Source organism: Narcine bancroftii, chromosome 3, assembly GCF_036971445.1.
Source record: "Narcine bancroftii isolate sNarBan1 chromosome 3, sNarBan1.hap1, whole genome shotgun sequence".
Lineage (NCBI taxonomy): Eukaryota > Metazoa > Chordata > Chondrichthyes > Torpediniformes > Narcinidae > Narcine > Narcine bancroftii.
In genome coordinates this window covers 260,401,739-260,428,981 of record NC_091471.1, presented here as the reverse complement: position 1 = coordinate 260,428,981, position 27,243 = coordinate 260,401,739, and the positions used below count along the sequence as shown (strand labels likewise).

At 47.7% G+C, this 27,243-nt stretch overlaps 1 protein-coding gene across 6 annotated transcripts in view; it reads right to left on the bottom strand.

Annotated features, from left to right (window-relative positions):
• The window catches only part of myo9b (myosin IXB), a 103,105-nt gene that overhangs the window by 27,421 nt on the left and 48,441 nt on the right, over positions 1-27,243 (bottom strand). For 5 of the 6 annotated variants that reach the window (XM_069927828.1, XM_069927825.1, XM_069927824.1 and 2 more), the window contains 18 exons: positions 25,943-26,037; positions 24,744-24,806; positions 23,924-24,023; positions 22,866-22,969; positions 22,186-22,315; positions 20,679-20,768; positions 19,719-19,835; positions 17,953-18,087; positions 16,452-16,573; positions 15,471-15,612; positions 13,099-13,297; positions 12,768-12,843; positions 8,415-8,528; positions 7,496-7,535; positions 5,625-5,747; positions 4,789-4,869; positions 3,878-3,988; positions 2,158-2,280 (listed from right to left, as the gene is read on the bottom strand). In XM_069927828.1, the coding sequence (XP_069783929.1) occupies positions 2,158-2,280; positions 3,878-3,988; positions 4,789-4,869; positions 5,625-5,747; positions 7,496-7,535; positions 8,415-8,528; positions 12,768-12,843; positions 13,099-13,297; positions 15,471-15,612; positions 16,452-16,573; positions 17,953-18,087; positions 19,719-19,835; positions 20,679-20,768; positions 22,186-22,315; positions 22,866-22,969; positions 23,924-24,023; positions 24,744-24,806; positions 25,943-26,037 (1,965 nt within the window). The remainder of the gene's footprint in view (positions 1-2,157; positions 2,281-3,877; positions 3,989-4,788; positions 4,870-5,624; positions 5,748-7,495; positions 7,536-8,414; positions 8,529-12,767; positions 12,844-13,098; positions 13,298-15,470; positions 15,613-16,451; positions 16,574-17,952; positions 18,088-19,718; positions 19,836-20,678; positions 20,769-22,185; positions 22,316-22,865; positions 22,970-23,923; positions 24,024-24,743; positions 24,807-25,942; positions 26,038-27,243) is intronic. The other variant, XM_069927827.1, reaches the window with a different exon arrangement.

Here is a 27,243-nt window from a genome sequence, read left to right as displayed (position 1 = left end):
GTAGGGGAGGTTGAGAGGTATGTTGTGGGAGATGAGAGGGTCTGAGGGCTGGGGGGTGGAAGGGAAGAGGGAGCTCAGAGAAGTAGATGGGGGTGAGTACAGAGAAGGGATAGGGAAGGGTAAGAAGTTGGGGGGGAAAGAGATGGGGCAGTGGGATCCAGCAGCAGAGGTATCCAAGGTGTCGGCCATGGAGGCGGAAGTTGTTGTGGGAACTGGAGATGGAGTTGGCATGGACGCCAGAAAAGGGTTAGTCTGGACCGCGGTGGTTGAGTACAGAGGCTTTGGGAGCTACAGTATGTTGGCAGTCTCAGTCACCAGCTGAAGCATGAGCAGCGCAATGTGGTCTCACAAGAGTTCATTATGGTTTAAGCATAACTTTCCCACTTTGAAGTAACCCCGTTTGTCATTACAGTGTTCCTTTAAAGTCGCACAGTTGGTTCAGCTTAAAGATTGGTGTATTTCATTCCTCTCTCCCACCTATTCCCAAGGAATACACGACCTCCCTACATAAACGTTTCCAATGTATTAGCATGAACTTCTTTGCCAGATATTTGACATTTCTTGGTGTTTTCTTTTTAAATTGTCAACTTCTCATTTGCTGCTGTGTTCTCCGTTCTGACTATCTGGGCATCCACAAGTTTAGACGTTATGGTTTTGATTCCTGGGTACAAACTAAACGGTGAACAGCAGCGGTCACAGCACTAATGCTTGTGGAACGCCATTACCCAGCCTTTTCCCTGTGAACAGTTCTGCTTCCTGTTCTGAAGCCAACTCGTGACTCATTCCACCGCACACCCCTTGAATTCTATTCTCTAAACTTATTCATGAGTCAATTATATAGAATCTTATCAAAGACCTTTTGAAAATCTAGATAAATTACAGTACTGTACTGCCATTGTCTATTTCCTCTGACAACACCAGAAAAGTTCAATAAAGTTGGGTAAGCAAGATTTTCTCTTTTGGAATCAATGCCAACTATTCAGTAAGTTTGCTATTATTTTTCCTACCCTGAATGGTAAGCTGACTGGCCTATAATTCTTGTATTCTATTTTGATAATGATGTATTAGTTATCATCTGGCACGACAGCTTCCCCCCTCCCCAAAGAATTATTGAATATTTGAAGTAAAATGTTTGCCATCTCTTCCCAGGATAGTTTTATAATGGGCCGATGCACCCTCTGGACAAGTATTTTATTCTCTAAATTTTACAAATCTCTTTAATATATTATTAGAATAAAATAAATGCATTCATTTCAACAATCATCTCGTCGTCCAGCGAGCTAGTCACTTTGAGAGCAATGACATATTTTACCTCCAAAGGGATAGCCATGGGGAAGAGGTTTGCCCAAGCTAATGCAGGCATATACATGGCAGGGTGGGAGGAGACAGTCTTTTAAAGTGCCTCCAGCATTTTGGTGTGTTTTAGTACAAGGATAGTCAAGTAGTGAATGCGGGCCATTTTCAACGTTCAATGCAGAAAGTGGTCAATTTTTACATTCAAGACAAATTTGGACAGGTACGTGGACGGGAGGGGTATGGAGGGCTTTGGACGGAGCAGGTCAGCGGGACGAGGCAGAATAATAGTTCAGCTCAGACTAGAACGGCCAAAGGACCTGTTTTCTGTGCTGTAATGTTCTATGGTAATATCACCTGCTCTATCTCCCTGGCAAATAGTGAAACAAGAACGATTTAATAATCCTACCATTTTGATGTTGCCATTTAATGCCCCATTTCCACCTCAACTTTCATTTTTATTATCAATGGATCTGTAAAATGTCTTACTATTTTATGTTCCTTTCTAATTTAAAGTGACTTTTTCCCATGAGGTCTCCACATTGGAGTAGGATCGGAGATTTTCTGTTCTGGGTGCTTTGCTTACACAATCAAACTTTTTTTCTCTGCCCCCTCCACCACCATCTCAGGGTTCCCTGTAACCCCTTTCTGGGCGGAACCCATCAAAATGCTATCAGTCTTGGTTCAAGTGACTTCATTACCCCTTTAAACCAGGAGATGGAGCTGCTTTGCAGAGCAAGGCCGCCTAGTGTTACAAGCGCCTGTGCACAGCTGCCCAGTGCAACAATCTGGCCAGCTCTGGTCTTTGCCACATCACTGCCTTCCTTGGACATCCTGCTGGTGCAAGGGCTGTGCTGATCTTACCTTGGTCTTTCCAATCTGACAGTTATTCCTGTCCAACTCCAGCCTGTTGAACAAGACAGTGATAGCTTCCTGCAGTGGCTCGGCATTCCTGGGGAGCAGCACCTGGAACTGGTGCTTGAATTCCTGGAACAGGAAACAGGTAAGAGGTCGAGGTTGGCATCACAGGAGGTCAGACGGCCCCAGGACTCTGATACTTCCTGGGGAATGGCAGGCTCTCACTGGAACCCCAGGCTTTCACTGGGAAATGGGATCCCCAGAATAAGACACACAGGGGAAAGGAATTGCTGGTGAAGAGGTTAAAAAGAGTAGGAATAATGGTACAATAGGGACATTTAAATGGCTCTTAGATATGTATAGATAGGGCAGACAGCCAGCACATTTTTCCAGAGGCAAGGCTAGCAAACACCACAGAGGACTTCTATAGGGGAGATGTTAGGGTAATTTTTTTTTTACACACAGAGAGTAGTGGATGCCTGGAATGCATTGCCAGGGTGGTGGTGGAGGCTGGTACAATAGGGACATTTAAAAGACTCTTAGTCAGGCACATGAATGCAAGAAAATTAGAGGGTTATGTGTGTGAGGTAGGGAAGGTTGATATCAGTAGTTTTCAACCTTTTTCTTTTCACTCACATCCCACTTTAAGTATTCCCTATGCCATCAGTGCTCTGTGATTAGTAATGGATTGCTTAAGGTGGTGTATGGATGGAAAGAAAAAGTTTGAAACCCACTGTTTTAATCGTACCTCATTGACTCATTATGTGCACAGTTTCAGAACTCCAAAGGAAATGGGGCAATAACCATTTTTCTCAAGCAAAATATTTCAGTAACAATTGAGTTTAGAGCAGTGGTTCTCAAACATTTCCCACCTTACTAATCACAGAGCACCTATGGCTTAGGGATTATTTAAGGTGGTATGTGAGTGGAAAGAAAAAGTTTGAAAACCACTGGTTTAGATTGTTGAGTAGGTTTTTATAGGTCGGCACAACATCATGGGCCAAAGGGCCTGTACTGTGCTGCAATGAGCAATATGCTTCGGACACATGGGTGTAAGAAAAATAAAGGGTTACGAGTGCGAGGTAGGAAAGGATTAAATGGTTGTTCAGTAGGTTTACATAAGTTGGTACAACATTGTGGGCTGATGGGGCTGTACTGTACTGTTATACTCCATGTAATGTTGCCAGGCTGTGACTAGTGGGGCACTGCAGAGATCCTGTTCTCACACTCCAGCTGTTCACAAGCTAAAGATTTGTCCGATGAAATCAAATACAACACTTCCTGGTTTGCCGGTGACATGTCGACTAAAGGAGAGATGAGTAGGGAATCAGTCATGGCAGGTTCGATGGGGCAGCAAAGAATGAGCTGCTGAAGGACGTCAGCAGATCAGGCCGCATCCATGGGTAGAAATGGTCAGTCAACGTTTTGGGTCGGGATCCTTTAACGAGGCTCGTTGGACGCTGCCTGGCCCACTGATTTCCTCCAGCAGCTCATTGTTTGTTCAAGGTTCCAGTGCCTGCAGTCATTGTGTTTCTTAAGTCACAACAGGTCAAATGGGTTCCTCCCCAGCAGTAAACTTTGTGATTCCATCAATCCCCCCCCCACCCACCCCAGGGGCCAGGAGTTCCAGGGAGGTGGTGTCAGAGGCAGAAGTACATGACAAGCAGACCCCAGATAAATCCATCTCGAATCACTTCTTTCCACAGCCCCTTCCAGCACCCCGTACCTGGAAAGTGTATTTGGCACTGTATCCAGAGCGCCGTATCCGGACAGTCTCCAGCATTCCCGTGTACTTTAGCTGCTGCAGTACAAGGTCATCATCGAAACACAGCTCCATCTGCACAGACAGGCAGGACGGTCATTAACAGACAAGCATCAGACACACATGTGAGGCAGCCAAGTCCATCTGCTGTGAATGGTGTCTCCATACAGCCAAGGACACCAGTGGCTGTTCAATTCCCTTGGAGCAGAGTGTTCTCCCACACAGTGGTACAGGTTTCAACATCACATCATCTGAAACACCAGCAGCCCCAAACTTAACACACATTGGCAGACATTTTATCTGGTATAAAATTGGGGGCATTACTGCTGGGTACAATCACATTGCAAAATGGGTGAAGCACTGATAGGGGCAGGCCTGTCATTGGTTAACATTTAGTGTTGTACTGGTGGGTTCCACTGTACAACACCGGGGTACAGTACTGATGGGTACAGCTATGTCAATGTATAACACTGGGGTAATGTACTGATCGGTACAGTACTGTCAGTGTATAACACCATGATACAGTACTGGGGGATATAGCTCCACTGGGAAATAAAGTACACCGTCTAGCCATTATCCCGGTCTTGTTTCCGGAAACATGCCACTACCATTTTTGATGAAGTTACAGTATTAACTATTTCCCTAGATACGAGGGACTTTAGATCCTTAGATCGGGAAAGGTTACTCAGGGTCAACTCTGACAAGGTTTGAGAATTTTGAAGCCCATATCAGAGCACCCAATGGAAAAGCTCATGCTGAGGAATTCCCAATCCCCCCAGCAACTTCCCTCCGACCCCGACACTGTCCGTGACTCTGACAAATCCACGGTATGGATGGTCCCAGTGCGTCCTGCTGCTCCCAACGGCATTCCTCACCTTTTTGGCGTTTGAGCGAATACATCGAATGAAGAAAGGCTCAGCTTTGCCCAGTGCTTCCATCAGCTTATTCAGAGAGGACTGAAGAACCAAGCAGAACCAGTTATCAGTGTGTGGAAAATGCTTCACCTGATATAGAGTGAGGCTCCGTCTCCACGACCCTTCACACACTCCCTGCCAGACACCCAGAGTTGATTCCAACTTCTCTATGTGGGGGTTGCACATTCTCCCTGTGACTGCAGGCATTTCCTTCCACATCTCAACCACTTTTCATTGGTCTGCATGAATTGTCTCATATAGTGATGGAATCTACAGGAAGGGTGGGAGGGGGGGATGAGGGGGAAGAGGGTGGGTGTGTGCTATTGTTGTTAACATGGGGGAGTAAAAAAAATAGGATTGATGTAGGTTCAAGGTTAACGTGTTGTACCGAAGGGCCATGCTGTACGACTCAATGACTCTGTGGCAGGCTCAGCTCAGCCAAAATAAAGCACCCTTCCTTCAGACAACTCCACCATCAGACTCCTCAACAACAACTCAATCAGAGTCTCATTTAAGGGCTCTTACTTTTGAACTTTATTTTTTTTCTCTCTCTGTTGCAGTCAGTTTGTTTACATTTTTAAATTTGTTTCCATGTGTATGTTGTGTATAGTTTTTTTTTGGACTACCAATAAGTGGTAATTCTGCCTTGCCCACAGGAAAAGAATCTCAGGGATGTTGGTACTCTGACAATAAATCTGAACTTTGACCTTGGGATAGTCCATGTTAGATACATTGTCAAGCCCCCTCTACCCTTCCCATCCATCTGAGTTCAATAACAAGGTGTGCAACACACTCACCTGGAACTGTGCACTGATACTGGGCGGCTTCTTCTTCTTGTGCAAATGCAGCAAGGACTTGGTGGTTCGGTCGTGGAGAGTCATGCCCACAATGTGCTTTAAGGAGCTCGAGTCAATGAGGTTCTGGGGAAGGGTGGGGAGGGAGGTGAGGAACAAAAACATTGCAAATTTGGTTGAGCAGAGCTAAGGCATCTTTATCAAGACAGCAACAATTGAGGTTGGGGGGAGGGGGGGGTACAGCCAATTTTGCATCATGGCCGGCTTCGACCACCCCTGGTCAATCAGTCACAGGTTTAGATACCACTTGGGAATGGTGGAAAATTAAACTTGGAACTTTGATGTCCAATCAAAAAAACCTAACTGAGAGGGTCAGCAACTCCAGGATGGGAGAATCGGTCCATGGATTTCTCACCTACTCAGTTGCAACCTGGGACAATGAAGCTGGCACAGAACAGACCTCATTGATCCCTAGAAAAGGAATATTTTCCTGTTCCTAACCTGATCTGCCAAATATCTGTCTACCTTATCCTTAAACATTCGGAATGACTTGCCATCGTCAGCTTTCTGTGATAGAGACCTGCAAGGAAACACAAGGTCAGATCTGCCTTTAATTAGACTATTACTCTTTGGGAGCGGTGGAAGTTTGTAACACATCTGGAGGACCAGTACTACATTCCCCCCTCCCCCCACGCACAGGGGGAAACATTACCCCAGCTCCTACCCTGTCAATCACATTTGTAATCTTGCACAACTCACTAAAGGCACCTCTCCCCCAATTCATAAAGAACCCCTATCGACCTCTTCTCACGGGGCTACCTTCTGGCAGAAGGTGTAGAATCCTGAACCAGTTTTTAAAGCACAAAAGTCTGCAGACACCCTGATTGAAAAAAAACAGAGCTGGAGAAACTTAGCAGGTCAAACAGCAAACTTTATGTAGCTAAGGATAAAGAGATATAACCAACATTTTGGGCTTGAGCCCTTCAGATCTTTTTTTTTCTGTAGCTATCCGACTCTTGAACTTCCCTAATAATGGACTGTCTGCACGATTACGCCACTATTTTAAACTGGGATTATTATGAATATTATCTTTTTGATGCATTTATTGTTTTTAATATGTTCTTCAATTAGTTTACTTTTATAATTTTTCTTTCGAAGGACCCGTCTGGCTGCAGCAGGTAAGAATTTTGGGCACATGTACGACGTACAATGCGTGTGACAATAGAACTCATTATCAATTCCATTGAGCCGAGGCCCAAACTCCTCAAACAACCATTCAAAGAAATTTTAGTGAAATTGTCCTCTCTACAATCCTTCTCCGAATTTAAATGTTGTGGTGATATGTTTCCTCCATTTTATATAGTTATCATTGTTGGTGGTATATATGGAGCTGGCCCGCCCGCAGAATACTCATACCCTATGACTCCTCCCCCGTGGTCCTGGGCCATAAAGGTTGAGCCATCTTTCCCTTGCCGCCATTCCAATCCTGGGATTCGGGCCAGCAAGGTTCTTCTGTGTATTAAAGCCTATCGTTTCCTTAGCTTGTCTCTGTGGTTACTGATAATGCCCTACAAAAGTAGTTTGGATCGTAGAGCTTCAATAGAGGCTAGCATTGTCCTTTAAATATTCATCCATTAATATGTATTAATTTAATATTTAGAAGTTAACACAAGAATCTTTGTTCATTTGTTACTGGCTGTCATTACAGCCAATGACAGGGCTAGAATTGATTCTTCCAATTACAAGAGTTGATGCTGAAGGGGTCCCTATGGCCATTACGTTATGGATTTTTAAAAAAAATCACATTCTAACAAGAATGTCAATCAGAAACATTCATTAAAAATTTAAATGATTTATTTAAAGAGGACACTTACCTTGGGAATAACCAGCTTCTGTTTCAAACCTTTATTTTTCCTGTTGAGATACCAAAGTGTTTCTTTTTTACAAATGATTGTGGCAAGGGTTAGTCCAATCAGCAAGCAGCATGAAGCAGGCACAAGGGTGCAGCAAGCAAGATGCTGATAGGCTGAAATAGGCAGATCAGAGAGTGGGATTCATAAATTAAAAATATACTCGGCTACCTGACAGAGGAGAGCCTCGGGTCAGAGATCAACTGAATGGCCAAAGGCATTGTGAACGGCCTGAAGTGGGACATTGAAATGACTCTGTCCTGAAAACGCTGCCCTCTTGATCTGCCATTGGCCTTCCACCTTTTCTCTGTGCAGTTGCCATTGGTGTCCTTCCCCTGGGAGTCACCACATCCGACTGGGCTCTCTGCCTCCCCAATCTTCCCTCCACTTATCACTGAAGGGAGAGCAGGCAAGTGTCAACCCTCCCCTCCCAACCTCTCCTTCACCTTTACCCTCTTTGCTCTCCCTTTCACCCTATCTCTCCCACCAGTACCTGCCCATCTACCTCACCCTCCCTCATCCCCTGCCATTGCCCTATTCCCTATCCTGCTCTTCCCTATGTGTCACTCCTTCCTCCTTTCCTCCCACTCAACCCCTCTCATCTCATATCCACTCCACTGCCATCATCCTCCTTGCCTTCCAGCCCCTCAACCTCATCTCCACTCTCTCCACCCAAGCCTCCTGCTGTTGTGGAGACCAGCGTTTCTTTCTGACAATTGGATAGGAAGAAGCAGAGCTTCAAGCAGCCAGGACACAGCCCTATTTATCGGATGCCCATGAAACCTCCAGCATCTCGCCATTCCCTTACACTCAGACAGAAGACCCCAAGAAACTGACCTGAAAGCAGGCGGCTAGAGGAAGCAACATCCAAAAGGAAACTCACACAAAGTGGCTGTGGGGTCTCTCAAGGCATCTCAGTGGTTTGAGGTGGCCGTGAGGGTTGTCAATGTACTGAACCCGTCCCCGAATACTGTTCATCACCTGGGCATGCAAGTCACTAGTAAGCCATTCCGGGGAAAGAAAGAGGAAAGGAGAGGTTGAGAGAGGACCAAAAAGGTGCACAACAGTTTACCAGCAGAGCTGTCACCACGGCAACAATGCCAGCTGATTTGCTTGGGATTCCCACACCCAGCAGTGTTCTGAGAGAGTTGCATGCAATTGACAAAAGTTCCAACATCATCCAGCTCCAAATAGGGGTGGTTCAGATACCAGCCTGGCAGAGATCACACGTTCGAATCCCAGAACAGCAGCAAAATTGATGAACCTGGCAATATTTTCCCCTAAAAGAACCCGCTGCAAGCAGACAGAATGCATTCAACTCTTACACCACTGGGATGGGCACCTCCCACAATAAAAAAAAGCACGCAAATGTCACCTTTCTTGGTGAACCTAGTTATGGAAAACACCAATTCATTCAACATTGTTCTGAGGAGGATTAAACTTTGAAATGGACAACCTTGGGCCCAGAGGCTGTTTGCGGACTGGTGTTTGCCACCGGCACCACGAGCCCAAGGCATCGTTCCCACAGCCCACACTCTCCATTCCCAATGGTACTCACCGCAGCCCTTGATTCCATGGAGGCACCAGGTAAAGAGAAAATCCAAAGGTGTGAAATTCCATCTCCTTACCCCAGAGGTGCAGCACTGTGGTTAACTGGATTGGGTTCTGTCTGTAAGGACGATCCCTTTGTGTCTGCGTGGGTTTCCTCCAGGTGCTCTGGTTTCCTCCCACCCTTCAAAACCTACGAGGACTGTAGGTCAATGGGATGTAATGGGCCAGCACGAGCTCATGGGCTGAGAGGGGCCCGTTACTGCGCTGTAGGTCTAAATTCCCACTACCCACTGACACTGCCTGGTGGTGATGTGGGAAGGGGGGAGTGGTGATGGGGGAAGGGGGGGAAAAAAGATCAGAATCCTCTCACTTGAACTTCTAAATGTCACCTGCCAGAGACCCCTGAAGATAGATGAACCTGAATCTCCAGCGAGGGGCTAGGCTGTGAGGACTACTGACACCGGTAAACAGCACCAATTACAACTCAGATTTGGTCAGTGTCTACCACTTCCATCTGTGCTGGAGCAGAGCATTCCAAAATCTCACAACCCAAATGGAAAGGGCAGGACAGTTAGCGCCACACTGTTACAGCGCTCAGGATTGGGTTCTGTCTGTAAGGACGATCCCTTTGTGTCTGCGTGGGTTTCCTCCAGGTGCTCTGGTTTCCTCCCACCCTTCAAAACCTACGAGGACTGTAGGTCAATGGGATGTAATGGGCCAGCACGAGCTCATGGGCTGAGAGGGGCCCGTTACTGCGCTGTAGGTCTAAATTTTTTTTAATTAAAAACAGAGTTCCACTAGATAAGTTGGAAGGTGAATGCTTGGATGCAGCTCCTCAGCTAAAGAGACTTGGAATACAAGGATTAGGTCTGGCTCCAAGGCTGGAACCCCCTTCCAGAGGTAACATTGTCCTTGAAATACATCAGAATCGTATTAAGGAAGGTTGTAGTTCCCTTGTGTTTAGTGCAGTGGTTCTTAACCTTTCTCTTTCCACTCACATCCCACTTTAAGTATTCCCTATGCCATCGGTGCTCTGTGATTAGTGAGGGATTGCTTAAGGTGGAATGTGAGTGGAAAGAAAAAAGGTTGAAATCTAACGAGTTAATCGTACCTCATTGACTCGTTTTGTGCTTGGTTTAATAACTCCAAAGGAAATGGACCAATGACAATTTTTCTCAAGCAAATATTTCAGTAACAATTGGGTCTAGAGCAGTGATTCTCAACCTTCCCATCCCACCTTAAGCAATCCCTTACTAATCACAGAGCACCTATGGCTTAGGGAGTACTTAAAGTGGTATGTGAGCAGAAAGAAAAAAGTTGAGAACCTCTGGTTTAGAAAATAGCAGTCAAAGTCTTTAAAATGTTGAAAGAAATGTGAAATGGAGGTGGGGATGTGAGGAAGGAATTTGACAAAATGTGAGCAATGATATGGGGACTTGGTGAATATTTCGCTCTTGTTCAACAGAAGTGAACAGAAAGGGGACTGGACTGATGTAATTCTTTGCTTGGATCTTGCTTTGCTTCCGTTCTGAATGATCAGGAGGCAGTGTGAGTGCAGAGAATGTTGGCTTGGATCAGTGGCTCCGCTGAAGAAGAATGACACCTTCCTTTCTTCTTGCTGTTGTCACAAGCAAAGTGGGCTTCAAAGGACTCTACAAGTACTTTCAAATGACAAATGGAGCACAGAACTGCTGCGAAACGTGCCGGGACACGAGGTCGGACTGAGCACCCAAGGTCATAGTAATCCCTCAGTCCCTCTGTAAAGGCCATGGGTGCGAGGGAGGACGTACATTCACCAGCTGTTTTATCAGAATAAAAATGGCAGAAGTGGTGCCAATGGTCACATTTACTGATTCAAAGCAGAAATAACCTCTTTCTCTCGAGCGCACAGAATTTAGAGGAATGATTTCTCTAGGATCACCTCGAAACACCAGCAGAACCAAGAGTACCATCCTGGAACAGTAATCCAGATATTAAGAGTTCAAATCCCATCAACCCAGTTTAAGAAACGGACCAAATTCTATAAGTATAGAATGACAATGTTAAAATGGCTATGTCATTCCCTGACTGTTGAAAAAGCCCCAGTTCATCCACCTTGTTGCCAGGCCTTGGTCTAAATGGGCAATGTAATTCCCTCCTAAACCTATCCCTGGAAGTCTATCCCAAATGATCAAGCTGGCGGTCACCGTCCCAACAGCCTGATAAATAGCTTGCAGTCAAACATTTTATTTTCCCCCCATTGCATTTCCAGAAAGCAGTTTAACAGGTCCTCCTGGATTAAAAGGATGTGTAATTATAGTCAAAGGGATGGAGAACAGCCCACTGAAGTGGCAGGACAAATCCAACAGTAGCTGGTACAATGGGGGCAGTCAGAAGACTCTAAGATAGGTACATGGATGCAAGAAAAATAGAGGGTTTTAGACATACAGCCCAATAACAGGCCCTTTTGGCCCAAGAGACCATGCTGTCCAATTGACCTGCAACCTTCGTACGTTTTTGATGGGTAGGTGGAAACCAGAGCACCCAGAGGAAACTGATGCAGGTACTGGGTGAATGGACAAACTCTTTATAGTCAGCATCGGATTTGAGCACAGGTCATTGGTTCTTTTACAGCATTGCGTTAACCACTACGCTAACCGTGGTTATGGGTGTGAGGTAAGGAAAAATTTGATTGTGGTGATACAGGCCCAAAAGGCCTGTACTGTGCTGTAATTTTCTCTGTTCTAACAGATCCTTTTTTTTTGCCCAATTGGGGCTCAGGCAATCGAATAGCACTGCTGCAGGACTGTGGCCTGCCACCAGAGGGAGCAGCTCAATGGAGGCTGAGGCCAGGAAGCTGGCTCCAGTGAGAACCAAGCATTCTAACCCATGCACACACAGCAAAACACACCCGGAACATTTTAAGTACGCATGTACTTAAAATACTTGAATACAAAAAACATCAATAACATAGCTTACAGCTCCATCACCAACCAATAACTCTCAATCTGCTCCCTCAGTCCAAAAACATCCCTCACTCTAGCCACTCAAGGACTGAACATCAACAGCTTTTGGGGGACAGTGCAATCCATGGGACTCATTACCAACATGTCAAAGAGAAAAAAAAAAATCGGGGATTTAAAGTTCACAAATAACAGCAACTCTGGATTCTTGCAAAAATAATCCCACGTGGATCACTAACGTTCTCCTGGGAAGAACGTCTGCCATCTTTATCCGATCTGCCTACATGCAACAGCGGATCCAACAATTTGGTTGGTGGCCTCTTGCTACCTCATCACCGTGTGGCCAATAACAGGTGGATGGATAATAAATGCCAGCATTGTCTGAGACGTATGCATCCTTCCAATGTATAAATACATTTTAAACATCCCTTTTCATGGGCTGACCCCATGCCTCCCACACAACAATGCAACTGTTGCCCCGCGCCAAACAATCACAGCGTTAGAGGGTTCTGGGAAGGCACAAGACCATGAAAGGGGATGGATCTCTATCAAGTGCATGGAGTTTGGGTTTCATTTGGGCATTGCGCTCGCACAGACAAAGGGCCTGTTCCCGTGCCATACTGTACTATCTCGCCATGTTAACCAGACAACTGTATCATTGAATGATGCTAGCCCAACCATGGCTGGTACTGAAAGGGTCAGCCTGCTTCCACCCTACACACAATCCATCCAAGCAGCATTACCGGTAGACCTTCTCTATTGGTGTATTTGGTCGCTGCATCTCGCCGAGTGGAATGCGGGTCACGGAACGTATTAACCCTATGAAGGAAGAAGCAGAATTAGCACAGGCAAGAACAAACCTCTCATCTCCAAGAACAACCACACACTCCGCTTCTACGACCAAACCCGACAGCCCACTACTGCTGCTGCTAAAATCCAGCCACGCACGAGCCAATTACCCGCTCCCCCTACCCGGATGCCTGTGACCAGCCACCTCCTGTGGTGTGTGTGTGTGTGTGTGTGTGTGTGTGTGTGTGTGGGTATATGAGTGGTTTGGCCTCGGCCAGTGCGTACCCAGGGTAGCTTTCTTTGCCCGCTGCTGTGCCGCCTGTGTGAATGCAGCTGTGGCTCGGATCACAGCCCGAAGAGTGGCCCAGCGGAACACGGATATTGGATCCATCCCAATCAATTCACGGATAAAAGCACTGTCGCTGCTCCTCAGGAGAGCCACGATATCCGGTCGCATAAAATCAGTGTTCTTCTCCCGGAAGTCCTGTGGTGGAAAAATTTCACCGAGAGAAGCTTTAAACAGACGAATTCAGGGAAGAGGGAAAGAGGGAGTTCCAGTTTGGGTGGGGGGGGGGGAATGTCAGGGTGGGGAGATGGAATGTGGAGGGATGGGAGTGAGGGGGGATGGAGGTGGCGGGGGTGGGAAATGGGAGGAGGGACAGCGGGAATGGAAGGACAGTGGGAGTGAGGGAGTTGGAGAGTGTTGGATGTGGGAGAAGGGACAGCAGTGGTGGGAAGATGGCGGGGTGGGGGTGATGGAAGGGTGGTAAGGGGGATGCAGGCAAAATCTTCGCTAGGATTCTACTAAATAGAATAATACCTAGTGTCGCCGAGAATATTCTCCCAGAATCACAGTGCGGCTTTCGCGCAAACAGAGGAACTACTGACATGGTCTTTGCCCTCAGACAGCTCCAAGAAAAGTGCAGAGAACAAAACAAAGGACTCTACATCACCTTTGTTGACCTCACCAAAGCCTTCGACACCGTGAGCAGGAAAGGGCTTTGGCAAATACTAGAGCGCATCGGATGTCCCCCAAAGTTCCTCAACATGATTATCCAACTGCACGAAAACCAACAAGGTCGGGTCAGATACAGCAATGAGCTCTCTGAACCCTTCTCCATTAACAATGGCGTGAAGCAAGGCTGTGTTCTCGCACCAACCCTCTTTTCAATCTTCTTCAGCATGATGCTGAACCAAGCCATGAAAGACCCCAACAATGAAGACGCTGTTTACATCCGGTACCGCACGGATGGCAGTCTCTTCAATCTGAGGCGCCTGCACGCTCACACCAAGACACAAGAGAAACTTGTCCGTGAACTACTCTTTGCAAACGATGCCGCTTTAGTTGCCCATTCAGAGCCAGCTCTTCAGCGCTTGACGTCCTGCTTTGCAGAAACTGCCAAAATGTTTGGCCTGGAAGTCAGCCTGAAGAAAACTGAGGTCCTCCATCAGCCAGCTCCCCACCATGACTACCAGCCCCCCCACATCTCCATCGGGCACACAAAACTCAAAACGGTCAACCAGTTTACCTATCTCGGCTGCACCATTTCATCAGATGCAAGGATCGACAATGAGATAGACAACAGACACGCCAAGGCAAATAGCGCCTTTGGAAGACTACACAAAAGAGTCTGGAAAAACAACCAACTGAAAAACCTCACAAAGATAAGCGTATACAGAGCCGTTGTCATACCCACACTCCTGTTCGGCTCCGAATCATGGGTCCTCTACCGGCATCACCTACGGCTCCTAGAACGCTTCCACCAGCGTTGTCTCCGCTCCATCCTCAACATCCATTGGAGCGCTTTCATCCCTAACATCGAAGTACTCGAGATGGCAGAGGTCGACAGCATCGAGTCCACGCTGCTGAAGATCCAGCTGCGCTGGGTGGGTCACGTCTCCAGAATGGAGGACCATCGCCTTCCCAAGATCGTGTTATATGGCGAGCTCTCCACTGGCCACCGTGACAGAGGTGCACCAAAGAAGAGGTACAAGGACTGCCTAAAGAAATCTCTTGGTGCCTGCCACATTGACCACCGCCAGTGGGCTGATATCGCCTCAAACCGTGCATCTTGGCGCCTCACAGTTTGGCGGGCAGCAACCTCCTTTGAAGAAGACCGCAGAGCCCACCTCACTGACAAAAGGCAAAGGAGGAAAAACCCAACACCCAACCCCAACCAACCAATTTTCCCCTGCAGCCGCTGCAACCGTGTCTGCCTGTCCCGCATCGGACTTGTCAGCCACAAACAAGCCTGCAGCTGACGTGGACTTTTACCCCCTCCATAAATCTTCGTCCGCGAAGCCAAGCCAAAGAAAAAAAAAGGGGAATGGCAGGGGTGGTGAGTGTGGAATATGGGAGAAGGAATAGCAGGGGTGGGGGTGAGATGGGGGGGTAACGGGTAGGGTGTGGGACGACGAGACAGACACATTCTGCATTTTTGGCCAAACGTGGTTATCATTGAGGCTTCTGTGTGAGGGATATGGGATTAATTCAGGCATGGGATTTGTGTAAATACACAGCGGATGGCACAGACTGAAGGCCTGTTTCTTGGCTGTACAACTCCACAACTCAATGCTCTGTGTTCCAACAAAGAAAGAGTATTTGCCAAGAGGCAGGGAGAAACATTGAGGCCCAAGCCTCGGGGGTGTGTTCGCACCTTGATCTGGTACTTGACTCTGCCCGCGAAGTGCTGAATGATGAAGGCTGGCTCCATCACTGGTGTCCCCACAAAGTAGCGATTGTCCTCGTGCTGCTGCTTTAACTTGGCCAGGAGGGTCTGATTGGTGGCGTGGGGGAAGCTGGAACCGGAACAGGACCCAAGTCAGTGTGAGCGAAAACATTCTCCCCTATCCACCTCAGAAACAGGCCAGAACACATGCACCAGACTGATACATGCACACATAGAGATGCCGACATACAGTACAAATGCACACACACACACACACACACATCCACAGACCTACACACCCACAGATGCCAAACCACTCATTTACACACACACACAGTGCCCAGCATACACATGGACAGAGACCAGCACACACAAAGACCTTCACACACACACACACACACACACACTCCCCAACATTGTCCAGCAGAGATGAGCACAGACAGACCTGCACTGACTGACACTGACACACATACCACCATAGACCCGCACAAACAGACACCAACATACACGCAGAGACCTGCACACTCACAGACCTGCATAAAGACACTGACACACACACAACCTATATACATACACACACCTGCCACATAGACATGCAGAGATCTGCCCACATAGATCTGCACACACACAGAAATCTACATACATACACACACAACCCTACATATACATGCAGAGACCTGCACGCACACACTGACATACACAGACACATGCATACAGACCTACAGACACGTGTGTAGATCTCTACACACACACACACACACACACACACACACACACACACACACACACAATTTAGTATACACATACCTCTACATATACACACCCGGACTAGTTTACATGCGCACACACCTCTACCTACATTCACAAATACCCACACTCGAAAGCAGAGGCAGAAACAGACAGGCAAGCAGAGGCCCATGCACACACCCAGTAGCCCTGCCCCTGTACCCCTCCACTGGTCTGTCGTACTTGCTTTCCTCGTCCAGGAGATGAAAGAGTCCAGTGGGCTTCTTGCTGATGAGGTGGATGCAGCCCACATTGTCAGTGTAGTCAATGTTGTGCCAACTGATGCCTTCACTCTGATATTCCTCCTGCAGAAACACAGTCACCCCCCCTGCTGTCAACACGGGGCGACAGCCAAGTTTCCAACACCAGCCCCAACTTTTGACCAAACCCCAAGAATTCTCAAGACACTCCCACCTCAACTTCCTCCAGCTCATACAAACTCCATCATATGGGAGCACAAGAGATCAACCAAGTTTGGCTTCAAACTCACATTGCTACCCCTTTTGACCTGGTGGTCACTGCCAGCCCGCTCCCAAGGAAACTGGTCCAAAATGTAAAAGCCTTGGGGATCCCAGGTCAAGTTGGTGAACTGGATCCAAACTGATGAAGAGGGATATGGTGGAGGTTTCTTTCCACGAATGGAAGCCTGCAACCGGTGGTCTATCACGGGGTTTGGTGCTGGGACATGGACATGGACGATTTAGTCGTGAATGCAGGAGGTGTGATTAGCAAATCTGCAGATTATTGGTGGCATTGTTGATATTCAGGAGGATAGTCACGGCTACGGGATGATATCGCTCAGTTGTTAAGATGGTGAGTGCAGTGGCAGACGGAGCTTAATTCCGATGTGTGAGGTGATGGCATTTGGGAGGACCGACAAGAGTAGGGAATGGTCAGGCCCAGGAGAAACATTGAGCAACCGAAGGATTGGCTGTACATGTTCAAGGATATTTGCCTTCATTAACCGGGACATAGCGTAGAAGAGCAAGGGGGGGTTATGCTACAAACTTATAGACATTGGTTCGGTGACTCCTGGGGGATTGAGTACAGCCCTGGTCACCATCCTTCAGGAAAGACAGAAATGCACTGGCGAGGATGCAGAGAGGGTTGGGGTGGAGTATTTGATCTGACGGAGACTGTGCTGGGTGGGTTTGTTTCCCTTGGAGAGGAAGGGGCTGCTAAGGGTGTACAGAATTACAAGGGGTGCAAAAAGAGTCAGAAGCTATTTTTCCTCTACAGAGGTATCTGAAATTAGGGGGCCAGGTTTAGGATTAGGATAAGGATTACGAGGAAGAGAGAGGATTAAGTGTGTGGCAGCGTGGCCTTTGGCACCTGCCCAGCTGATCGGGGGGTGGGGGGTGGTGCAACCACAGTGCCACAAGGGTCAGAGGGGAGGTAGTGATGTCAGAGCGCCGTCTGTCGGATGAATCATGAGGCCAAGGCCCTGTCTGTTCTCTCAGCTGAATGTAAAATATCACAAAGCCACAAAGCAAAGAAATCCCTCGCTATAGATCCACCCAAGAACAGATCATCCATTGCTAGTCTCGTTGACAATTATGGGATCTTGCTGTGCAAAGACAACTTGCCAGGTAATGCAGAATGACCTTGGAAGGCTCTGCGGTATCCCCTTTGGGCAGATTAAAGTCTTGTTCCAGGTGCGCTGAGATGAAAGGTCAATCCTCACCTGCTCCAGTTTGAAGATGTGCTGGTTGAAGTAATACTGAAGCTGCTCATTTGCATAATTTATGCAAAACTGCTCAAAACTGTTGTTCGGAAAATCCTCAAAACCGAAAATATCCAGGACTCCGATCGACAAGCACTGTGGGCAGAGAAAGAGGTGGGGAGAAGGACAGGAGACAGGATTGGAGGTGACGGGAGCATTGGAACCAGAGTGCAAGCAAGGGTTTGAGGGATGGAGGGTTTGGAAGGAGGAATGTAAGGAAAAGGGAGGGGTGGGGTAAGAGTAGCAGCAGCATTGAGATTGAGAGAGAGGGAAGGAGGGAGCAGAGAAGAGAAAAATGCTCAGATGAAGAAACACAACATTGTAAAAACTTTCCTGCCTCCCCCCTTCCCTCCAGCACCGTATCGTCTCCCCAAGTGCCGAGGATTTGGCAACATGGCAGTGACTTGTCATGTGAAAGTCTCCAGGCCAATCAACTGGGAAGGGGAGTCCCAAAAGGGTTCCCCGGGGTGTCACTACTACCACTCCTCACTCCACTCCCACCCACCCCCGCAAGGGTGCCTGAATACCACTTGCACCAAAGATTTGGAAATACACCCAAGAAGATAGTTAACCGCACGGGCCACATGAGCCTGCTCCACCACTTTTTACAAACCATGGCTTGGTGTCTCGGGTGGAGGGTCGGGAAAACTCTTTTTGTTTCTCTTTCTCTGACTGTAAGAGGCTCCCAGCAATTTCCGCTGATGACGCATCTGCCTGCCTTTCGGCAAACTGGAGCAAATTTTGTGTAATATTACACCAGATTTACTACATGGCAACAAAAGAATCTTGAATCTTAAATCTGATCTCAGCACCACATCCCAGCTCTCTTGGCTCATCATTTGGGTGCAACAATTTATCCCCCTTCTCCCTGCATACATTCGGTGACTTGGCCTCCTCAGTTTTAATGATTAAATGACCAGGCCCCAAATCCTAAGAATGAGACAGTTGGCAGACGCTGTGGTTGAGGGCTACACTCAAGATATGCTGGAGAAACTCATCAGGTTATACAATGTCCATGCGAATTAAAGGGTAACTAACAGTTTATGACTATTCCCCACTTTACGAAACTAGAGCATTCCTATGAAACCTGAACGCAAGCCAAGATAGCATAAAGCAAGGAACCATTCACTACTATTGAAGGTTATTTTCGTAAAAGTGAAAACCCATTCAAATTTCCTTCAGATGGCAAACACAGGTTTCTTCGTAAAAGTGAATTTATGTAAAGCAAGTATTCGTAAAATGGAGTGCTGGTAAAGGAGTCAGGCCCGAAACCCTGGTTACCCTTTACTTTTTATGGATGCTGCATGACCTGCTGAGTTTCTCCAACATGGTCGTGCATTGCACTGAGAATGAAACACCAAGTTGAAGGCACACTCCCCTCCCCTCAGCAATGGGACACACCCTCCTTCCATCCAACTTGTTGAGTCAGTCAGCATTGAGTGCACTGCATTGAGATAATCCAACAGATACCAGGGGCAAGTCACTTGGTTCGACATGTAACTACCCCAAGGTTGCTCAGTATCTGAAATCCATTTGGCCGCTTCAGTTCCATTACAGGTATGGTGCCCACCAGAAACCATAGAGGCTGTGGTGATACACATGGAGTCAAATGGAGTCAAAAGAGCAACAGAGCCATGTTCCAACCAACTCAAGGGCAACTCCCAACCTCCCTCCGTGTGGTAACCTAGCCAAACCACAGAGAGATTGACTATTGAGTGTGGTTTTACCATGACAGACTTCTCCATGTCCTTTTTATTGAGGAGAGCGTGATTTATCCGAAGAACAATCCAATCGAAAAGGGCAGTGTAGAGTGATTTGGCCATGGAGTCTCGCGTGGTCACAGCCTGTGGAAAGAACACCAAGAGCAATTCAGAGCATTGCAAGGAGGAGACCTTGACTCACGGCCTGCCCAGAGCAAGCTTACTGCACTGTATACTAGCATATCAGGACTGGAGTCAAGCCGCCAAACCAGGACAATACCAACCAGTGTACGTGCCCAACATACATCCCAGATCACACCCATGGTCATCACACATCCAAGGCCACAGCCAATCGTTGCAGATCCAACAAGAGGCAGGAGGCTGACTTCCACCCTCCACTCCCAAGGTACCCCAACCTGCAGTTACAGCGCGAAGTCAGGGTGACAGCTGATTGATGGTGCTGGGGTGGTTTCTACATTTCCTCACTACCACCGACTCCTTCAGCCTTGAGGGGCTTGTGGTTAGGCGATTTGGCCCGAACCCTTTCTCCAGTGTCCACCCACTGGATCCCCGAGTGAGGGGCCTGCAAAGCAGAGGACCCGCAACATTTCAGCAAGCCACCAACCCAAATCGTCATTCGCTCCATCGCAGGGCATTGGGATGACATTGCATTCTGCTGACAAAGGCAGTGCAATTACTGGCGGACAGTGCTCCCAAATCCACAAGGAGGGCAAAGGCAGCAGGCCTAACCCCGAGGTCCCTAAGCACAGTGCTGACTTGGCCAATGCCAATGGCTCCAAATCTTGGAACTCCCTCCCTTAGGGCACTATGGGACCAACTGCAGACCAACAGGAGCTATTCGAGGCTCACGGCTCATTACCCCCTTCACAAGGGCATTTAGAGTTGGCACTGAATACTGGCCTTGTTGGTGATAAAAACAAACAAGTAAATTGAACCAAATTGCTTTACTGATGAAGGGAAACTAACCTCATTGAGGCTATATGGCAAAATCAACTTCTCGCCAACTGTCACCGTCTTCCTCTTCGTTAAAGCCTCCACCAACATATCCCGCTTCACCTGGGAAGCACACAGGGAATGCAATTAAGTCGTGCCCTGTAGGACCCATCTCTACAATATACAATGGCACACAGAAATATCAGAAAAGGTAGCAAAGCATTCACTAGATCAGCCATTCTATACAGGGGGCCCATACACCCCTCCCATCCTTGGGGGGGGGGGGGGCGGGTGGTCACACCACATTTAAGGGGGAGCCATGGACTGAAATCATAAAATATATTTTACAGTAGAAGTCTGGACTGTTTGGAAGTTGGGTCTCTGGATTTTCTGGATTCTCGGGCAGTACTTATAAATTTTAAATCTAAAGAGGAATAAAGAAGAGATGAACAGCTCATTTCATTGATAAAAAGGAGCCGTTTTAAAGAAAAAGAAAGTGAAAACTTGACAAAAAGCATGGTGGCTTGTCGCTGCTCTGCATCTGTGGCACTTGCGCCTGCTCACACGCATGCACACCAAAACCTGCTATGTTTAAAAAGTTTGAGAGTTTTTGAAAAGTCCGGATTCTCGAGTGGTCTGGATTTTTGGCCACTGGGTGTTTGGACTTCTACTGTATGTTTTTTATGTAGTTGGTAGGAGTGACAGAGACGCATGGAAGAAACCAACTAAACTTGACCACTTCACGGGGAAGGGGGCCCCATAAACTTTGAGCAGAGTCTTAAGGGGGCCACGGCCAATAAAAAGGTTGAGAACGGCTGCACTGAATAGTCAGAGGTTACAGGTCTCAGAAGAGATTGTTCAGTCTGGACCTCTTTCCTCGTGGAAATAAATGGTGTGGGACTGGTCAACTCAAAGTCTTTTAAAATGAAGGGTTTAATGAGATATAAGTTGAGAAGATAACTTTACTTGTGAAGGAGACAAAACTAAGGGCCAACAGAGCAGGCCAGTGAGTCCCTGACAAACACAGCAGAGAATTCAGGAGACATTTCTTTCTCTAGAGGTCAGTAAAAACATGGAACACACAGGGAAAGATTGAATGAATCGTTTTATTGTTATATGTATTGAGATTCAGTGAAGAACTTTGTCTTGCATGCTGTCCAAACATGAAGTGAAACATGAAAGTCTGCAGACACTGTGATTGTGGTAAAACACACAGTGAGATGCTGTCTGCATTCCTGTGTGTTTTAACTGCTATCCAGACATGTCAACCTCAACACAGTATAGTAGGTAGTAAAAGAACCAGGTGAGCTGTACATTTGAGGTGTATATCAGGGAGCAAGGTGATGAAACATTAACCCTTCCTCCATCTCTGCTGACTGGCACTTTGACCATTGTCTGCTTTCACTACAGAGTGGAGAGGAGTCCTTCCCTATGCAGATGCCACATCTCTTTCTTCTCCGACGCCCAATGCAAGGGCTGTCTTTGTCCTCTGACAAAGGGTACCAGAGACTGGAGATGCTCTTGTGCTTCAGTCAATTACCTTCAGCAGCTCCGACAGGATGTCCAGCACCTCGGGAGGTCCCACCTCCAACCCCTCCTCTCTGCCAGTTGCTTTTTTTGTGTAGATGACATTCCCCAGATAGAGGATTGCAGAAAGCACAAAAAATATTCTAAAGAAGCAAACATAGAAGTCAGAGGATCGACCAGAAAGTGTCTGAAATTCAGCATACTTGAACAATTCATGGACCCGATGCCAGCAGTTAACAGACATGTTGGAATACTGCCTGATAGAGTCATCTCGGCCCAACAAAGCAAGTCTTGAACTGGAGTTCACACCAACACCCTCAGGTTAAGTTCACACTAATGTCCTCTGGGACAGTTCTCTCACAAGTCCAGTTCACACCAACATCCTTTGGGATAGTTCTCTCACAGGCCCAGTTCACATCAACACCCTCCAGGACAGTCCCACAAGTCTGCCTCATACCAGCTCAAACCGAGAGAAGGCAATACCTGTGAATTATCCATCACTTGACAAGTAATTAGAAAAGCTTGTTGGTTGAAGAGGTACATGGGATTATTCTAGTGCTGGACAATTTGGATGTCACTCTGAGTGGATGCCCGATTAGTGGAGTTTTACTGTGGAGTGATTAACAGTGACAACTGCTTTTGGTAGTTCTAAACATCGGTTACAAGAGAAAGAGGTAAAGTTGGGAGCCTCACTGATTCTTGGTAGCGTGGAGGAAGCCCACCATCTCCATGGCCTGTTTCAAACGTTCAAAGTCATGCTTGAGATCCTCACCGTCGTCAATACAAAAATTTTCCTTCTGGAAGAATGGGAACAGACAGACAATATTAGAGGATGGCAGGAGAGGTAGAGGCAGCGGAGGCTAACTGAAGGCGCTGGAGGGGAGTGGAGAAATACAGAGAGCCAGTGGGATGGGGGTGACAAAGGGGGAGAGGGGGGCAGGGAGGAAGGAGGGAAGGGGAGAAGGGGTGAACATGGAAGGAGGGAAGATAGAGAAGGGGAAGAAGGAGAGATGGAGAATGGGAGGGAGATAGGGGAAAGATGTGGGTGGGGAATGAGGAAGATGAGGAGGGGAAAAATGAGGGAGGGGGAAGACGGGGAGGGGGGAAGACGGGGAGGGGGGAAGACGGGGAGGGGGGAAGACGGGGAGGGGGGAAGACGAGGAGGGGGGAAGACGGGGAGGGGGGAAGACGGGGAGGGGGGAAGAAGGGGAGGGGGGAAGAAGAGGAGGGGGGAAGGGGAGGGGGAAGACGGGAGGGGGAAGACGGGGAGGGGAGAGAAGTCGGGGAGGGGAGAGAAGTCGGGGAGGGGAGAGAAGTCGGGGAGGGGAGAGAAGTCGGGGAGGGGAGAGAAGTCGGGGAGGGGTTAGACGGGGAGGGGAGGGAAGTCGGGGAGGGGTTAGACGGGGAGGGGAGGGAAGTCGGGGAGGGGAGGGAAGTCAGGGAGGGGAGGGAAGTCGGGGAGGGGAGGGAAGTCGGGGAGGGGAGGGAAGTCGGGGAGGGGAGGGAAGTCGGGGAGGGGAGGGAAGTCGGGGAGGGAAGTCGGGGAGGGGAGGGAAGTCAGGGAGGGGAGGGAAGTCAGGGAGGGAAGGGAAGATTCGGAAGGGAGGGAAGATTCGGAAGGGAGGGAAGATTTGGAAGGGAGGGAATATGGGGAAGGAAGAGGATGGGGAAGAAGGGGTAGAGAGCTAGACAGTGGAGTAGTTACCACAGAGGCCTGTCACTTGGCAGCCGACCTGGTGTTACAGCCCTACCTGGTTGAGGTAGTGATAATGTTCTGGTTGCTGCAGATGAAAGTTCCTGCGTTCCTCCTCACTGGCCCCCATCAACAGGTAATAAAAAACATGATAGTTCCTGCAAAAGATAAAGGTCCAGCAGAAATTGAGGATGGCCAAAGAAAGGAAAAACAAAAGGCAAAACATTAACTCCCATTACAAAACTGTTAATGAAGGTGGGGTGATTACGGGTTACAGCCTCCATGTGTGGGGGATAAGAGGATGGGTCACTTGGGTAACACTCCGGGTCCATGAGGCTTTGAGATCAGGACTGGGTCGAGATGCAATGTTTCTTGCCTGTCCGACCTCGCTGTGGGTACTGACCCGGTGTAGGAAGGCTGCCCCAGCACAAAAACACTGAACCGTGGCAAGGAGTCAATGTGGTGAGGAGAGGAGGAGAAAACAGAGGAGATGGGAAGTCAATCTCCAATCCTGATTCACCAGGCCAATCAGCTGGGTGTGACCAAGTTTCGGAATCCTGTACAACTCGCACATCTGTCACACCAGATCAGCCACAGTGAAAGCAGCCGGGTTAAGATCTGCCAAGCCAGGCAGAGAAACAGAGAGAGGAGCCCACGCCTCTCACTATCCCTTTGTCACCTCCCACCCCCCCCCCCTTAGTTCTCTCTGTCACTCTTGGCAGCGTGTAAACCAACACCAGCTCCACACGCTTTGATCTCCGGCATCAGCTCTCTGGCAGGGCTGCTTTGCTCACCAATCAAAATGCCTCCTGACAGGAGGTCGCACAAGGTCACCCTGTACGGGTCATCGAGTCAATGGCCACCTCAGCCCATTTTACCTCTCATCTGCTTCCTGTGACACCAAGCGGGATTTCTCCAGGAGATATTTCTCCACAACTGCCCTGGAAAAGGAGAGAAAGTTAACCTCGGGGAGTGACATACATACAGCACGGTAACAAGCCATATTGGTGCACGAGCACATGCCAACCAATTATACCCAATTGATTGGAAACCCACGAAAACACGGGGAGAATGTACAAACTCCTTTGCAGACAGCACGGAATTTGAACCCTGGACCCGATCGCTGGTGCGGTAACAGCGTAGCGCTGCTACGCAAACCGTGCCACCTGTGAGAACCGTGGTTTTAATTAAATGGTATAGGAAGGGCAAAGGCAACATTTGTAAAACAGATGTGAAAATGTGAGCCTCTTCACATGTTCAAGTGTGAAAAGAGTCACTGTCTGACTGTAGAAACCAAAACCTGTCTGACTTCACAGAAACACAAAAATAGCAAACTCAATCAAATGTACATGGTGGATGATTGGGAACAGGAGGGGACAAGGAGGAGCATTGAGAGCATTGGGGACGGGGAGGAGTGTTGGCAACAGGAGGGGACGGGGAGGAGTGTTGAGAACAGGAGGGGGTGGGGAGGAGCATTGGGAACAGGAAGGGATGGGGAGGAGCATTGGGAACAGTAGGGGACAGGGAGGAGCATTGGGAACAGGAGGGGACAGGGAGGAGCGTTGGGAACAGGAGGGGACAAGGAGGAGAGTTGGGAACAAGAGGGGACGGGGAGGAGTGTTGGGAACAGGAGGGGATGGGGAGGAGCATTGGGAACAGGAGGGGACGGGGAGGAGTGTTGGGAACAGTAGGGGATGGCGAGGAGTGGACTTGGTGAGGGCACTGAGAGGGCTGGCACGTAGCAGAGGGCTGGGGAGTGGGAAGGAGAGAGGGGAACAAAAAAGAAAATCAGGACTAGAGGTAATAAAAGAAGGAGAAGTGAGAGCCAGAGGTGGGAATGGAGGAAGGGTAGGAGAATGAGGGTGATGCAAGGTTTGGTGTGCAAGGCCAAGAGTAGAGTCTTTGCTGGGAATTGAATCATTCCACAGTACAGCGCAGGAGCAGGTCCCTCAGCCCACATCTGTACCCAACATGATGTCCAAAACTCTGCTGCAAGGACTTCATCGTCATATCCTCAAGGTAGGGATTGGGGCTCTCCTTTTTGTTGCATTCTCACCATGACCATCACATCACTCACCCTCGGACGAGTCCGTTTTCCAAGTAGCTGACTTGGATGAACTTGCCGAACCTGCTCGAGTTGTTGTTGTGAGCGGTTTTTGCATTTCCAAAGGCCTGTCAAGATAGAGTACAGGAGTTCATTCGTTTCAAGAGGAATAGAATGCAAGGGCAGGGATGTAATGTTGAGGCTTTGTGAGGCACTGGTGAGACTTCACTTGGAGTATCGTGAGCGGATTGGGCTCCTCATTTAAGAAATTATGTGCTGACGTTGGAGAGGGTTCAGAGGAGGTTCACAAGGATGGTTCTGGCAATGAAAGGGTTACCATATGAGGAGTGTTTGATGGTTCTTGGCCTGTACTTGGGGGGGGTTTCATTAAAACATTTAGAATGTTGAAAGGCATGACCAGAGTAGATGTAGAAAGGTTATTTCTCATGGTGGGAGAGTCTAGGACAAGAGGGTGCAACTTCAGGATTGAAGGGCGTCCACTTAAAACAGAGATGCAGAGGGATTTCTTTGGCCAGAGGAGACCAAGTCATTGGGTGTACTTAAGGGGGAGATTGATAGATTCTTGATGAGCCAGGACTTCAAAGGTTATGGGGAGAAGGCCAGGCAGTGGGGTTGAGTGGGAAAATGGATCAGCTCATGATTGAATGGTGGGGCAGACTCAATGGGCTGAATGGCCTGTTTCTGCTCCTAGTGGTCCCACAGAGTTGGCATCAACTGTAAATCATAGACTTTCCTCTTCATCCTTCTTTCCCCTCACTAATTTTTTTCAATTTAAATTTACACACACAGCACCACAAGTCTGTGCCGCCCAATTTACACCCAATTAACCTACACCCCCTGGTAAGTTTTTTTTTCAGAACATTTTCATGCTTTATTTCACAAATATTAAAACATCTCACTTGTCACATATACAAAATAGGAACATTTTTAGTTGTCATTGTTTTATTTTTTTTTAAACTTTATTTAAGATTTTATAACATGAATAAAATAAAAGATTACATTTAAAAAGAATAAAAGTAAGATAATAGAATTACAGTACCACATCGGTAAACTAAATAAACTAACCCCCCCCAATAATTATTACACAACATTAATAACCTAACTTAAAATTAGTCTAACCCCCCCCCAAAATAAAGAGTGAAGAGTTAATAAAGTGAACATTATATATAAGAAAAAAAAGCCCACTTACAAAAAAAAACATAACAAGTAAAGATACTAACAAAAAAAAGTTATCAATACTAAAATATCACATTTAAAAACATATTTAAAGCAAACTTAAATGCATATATTTAACAAACGGGGTCCACTTTAAC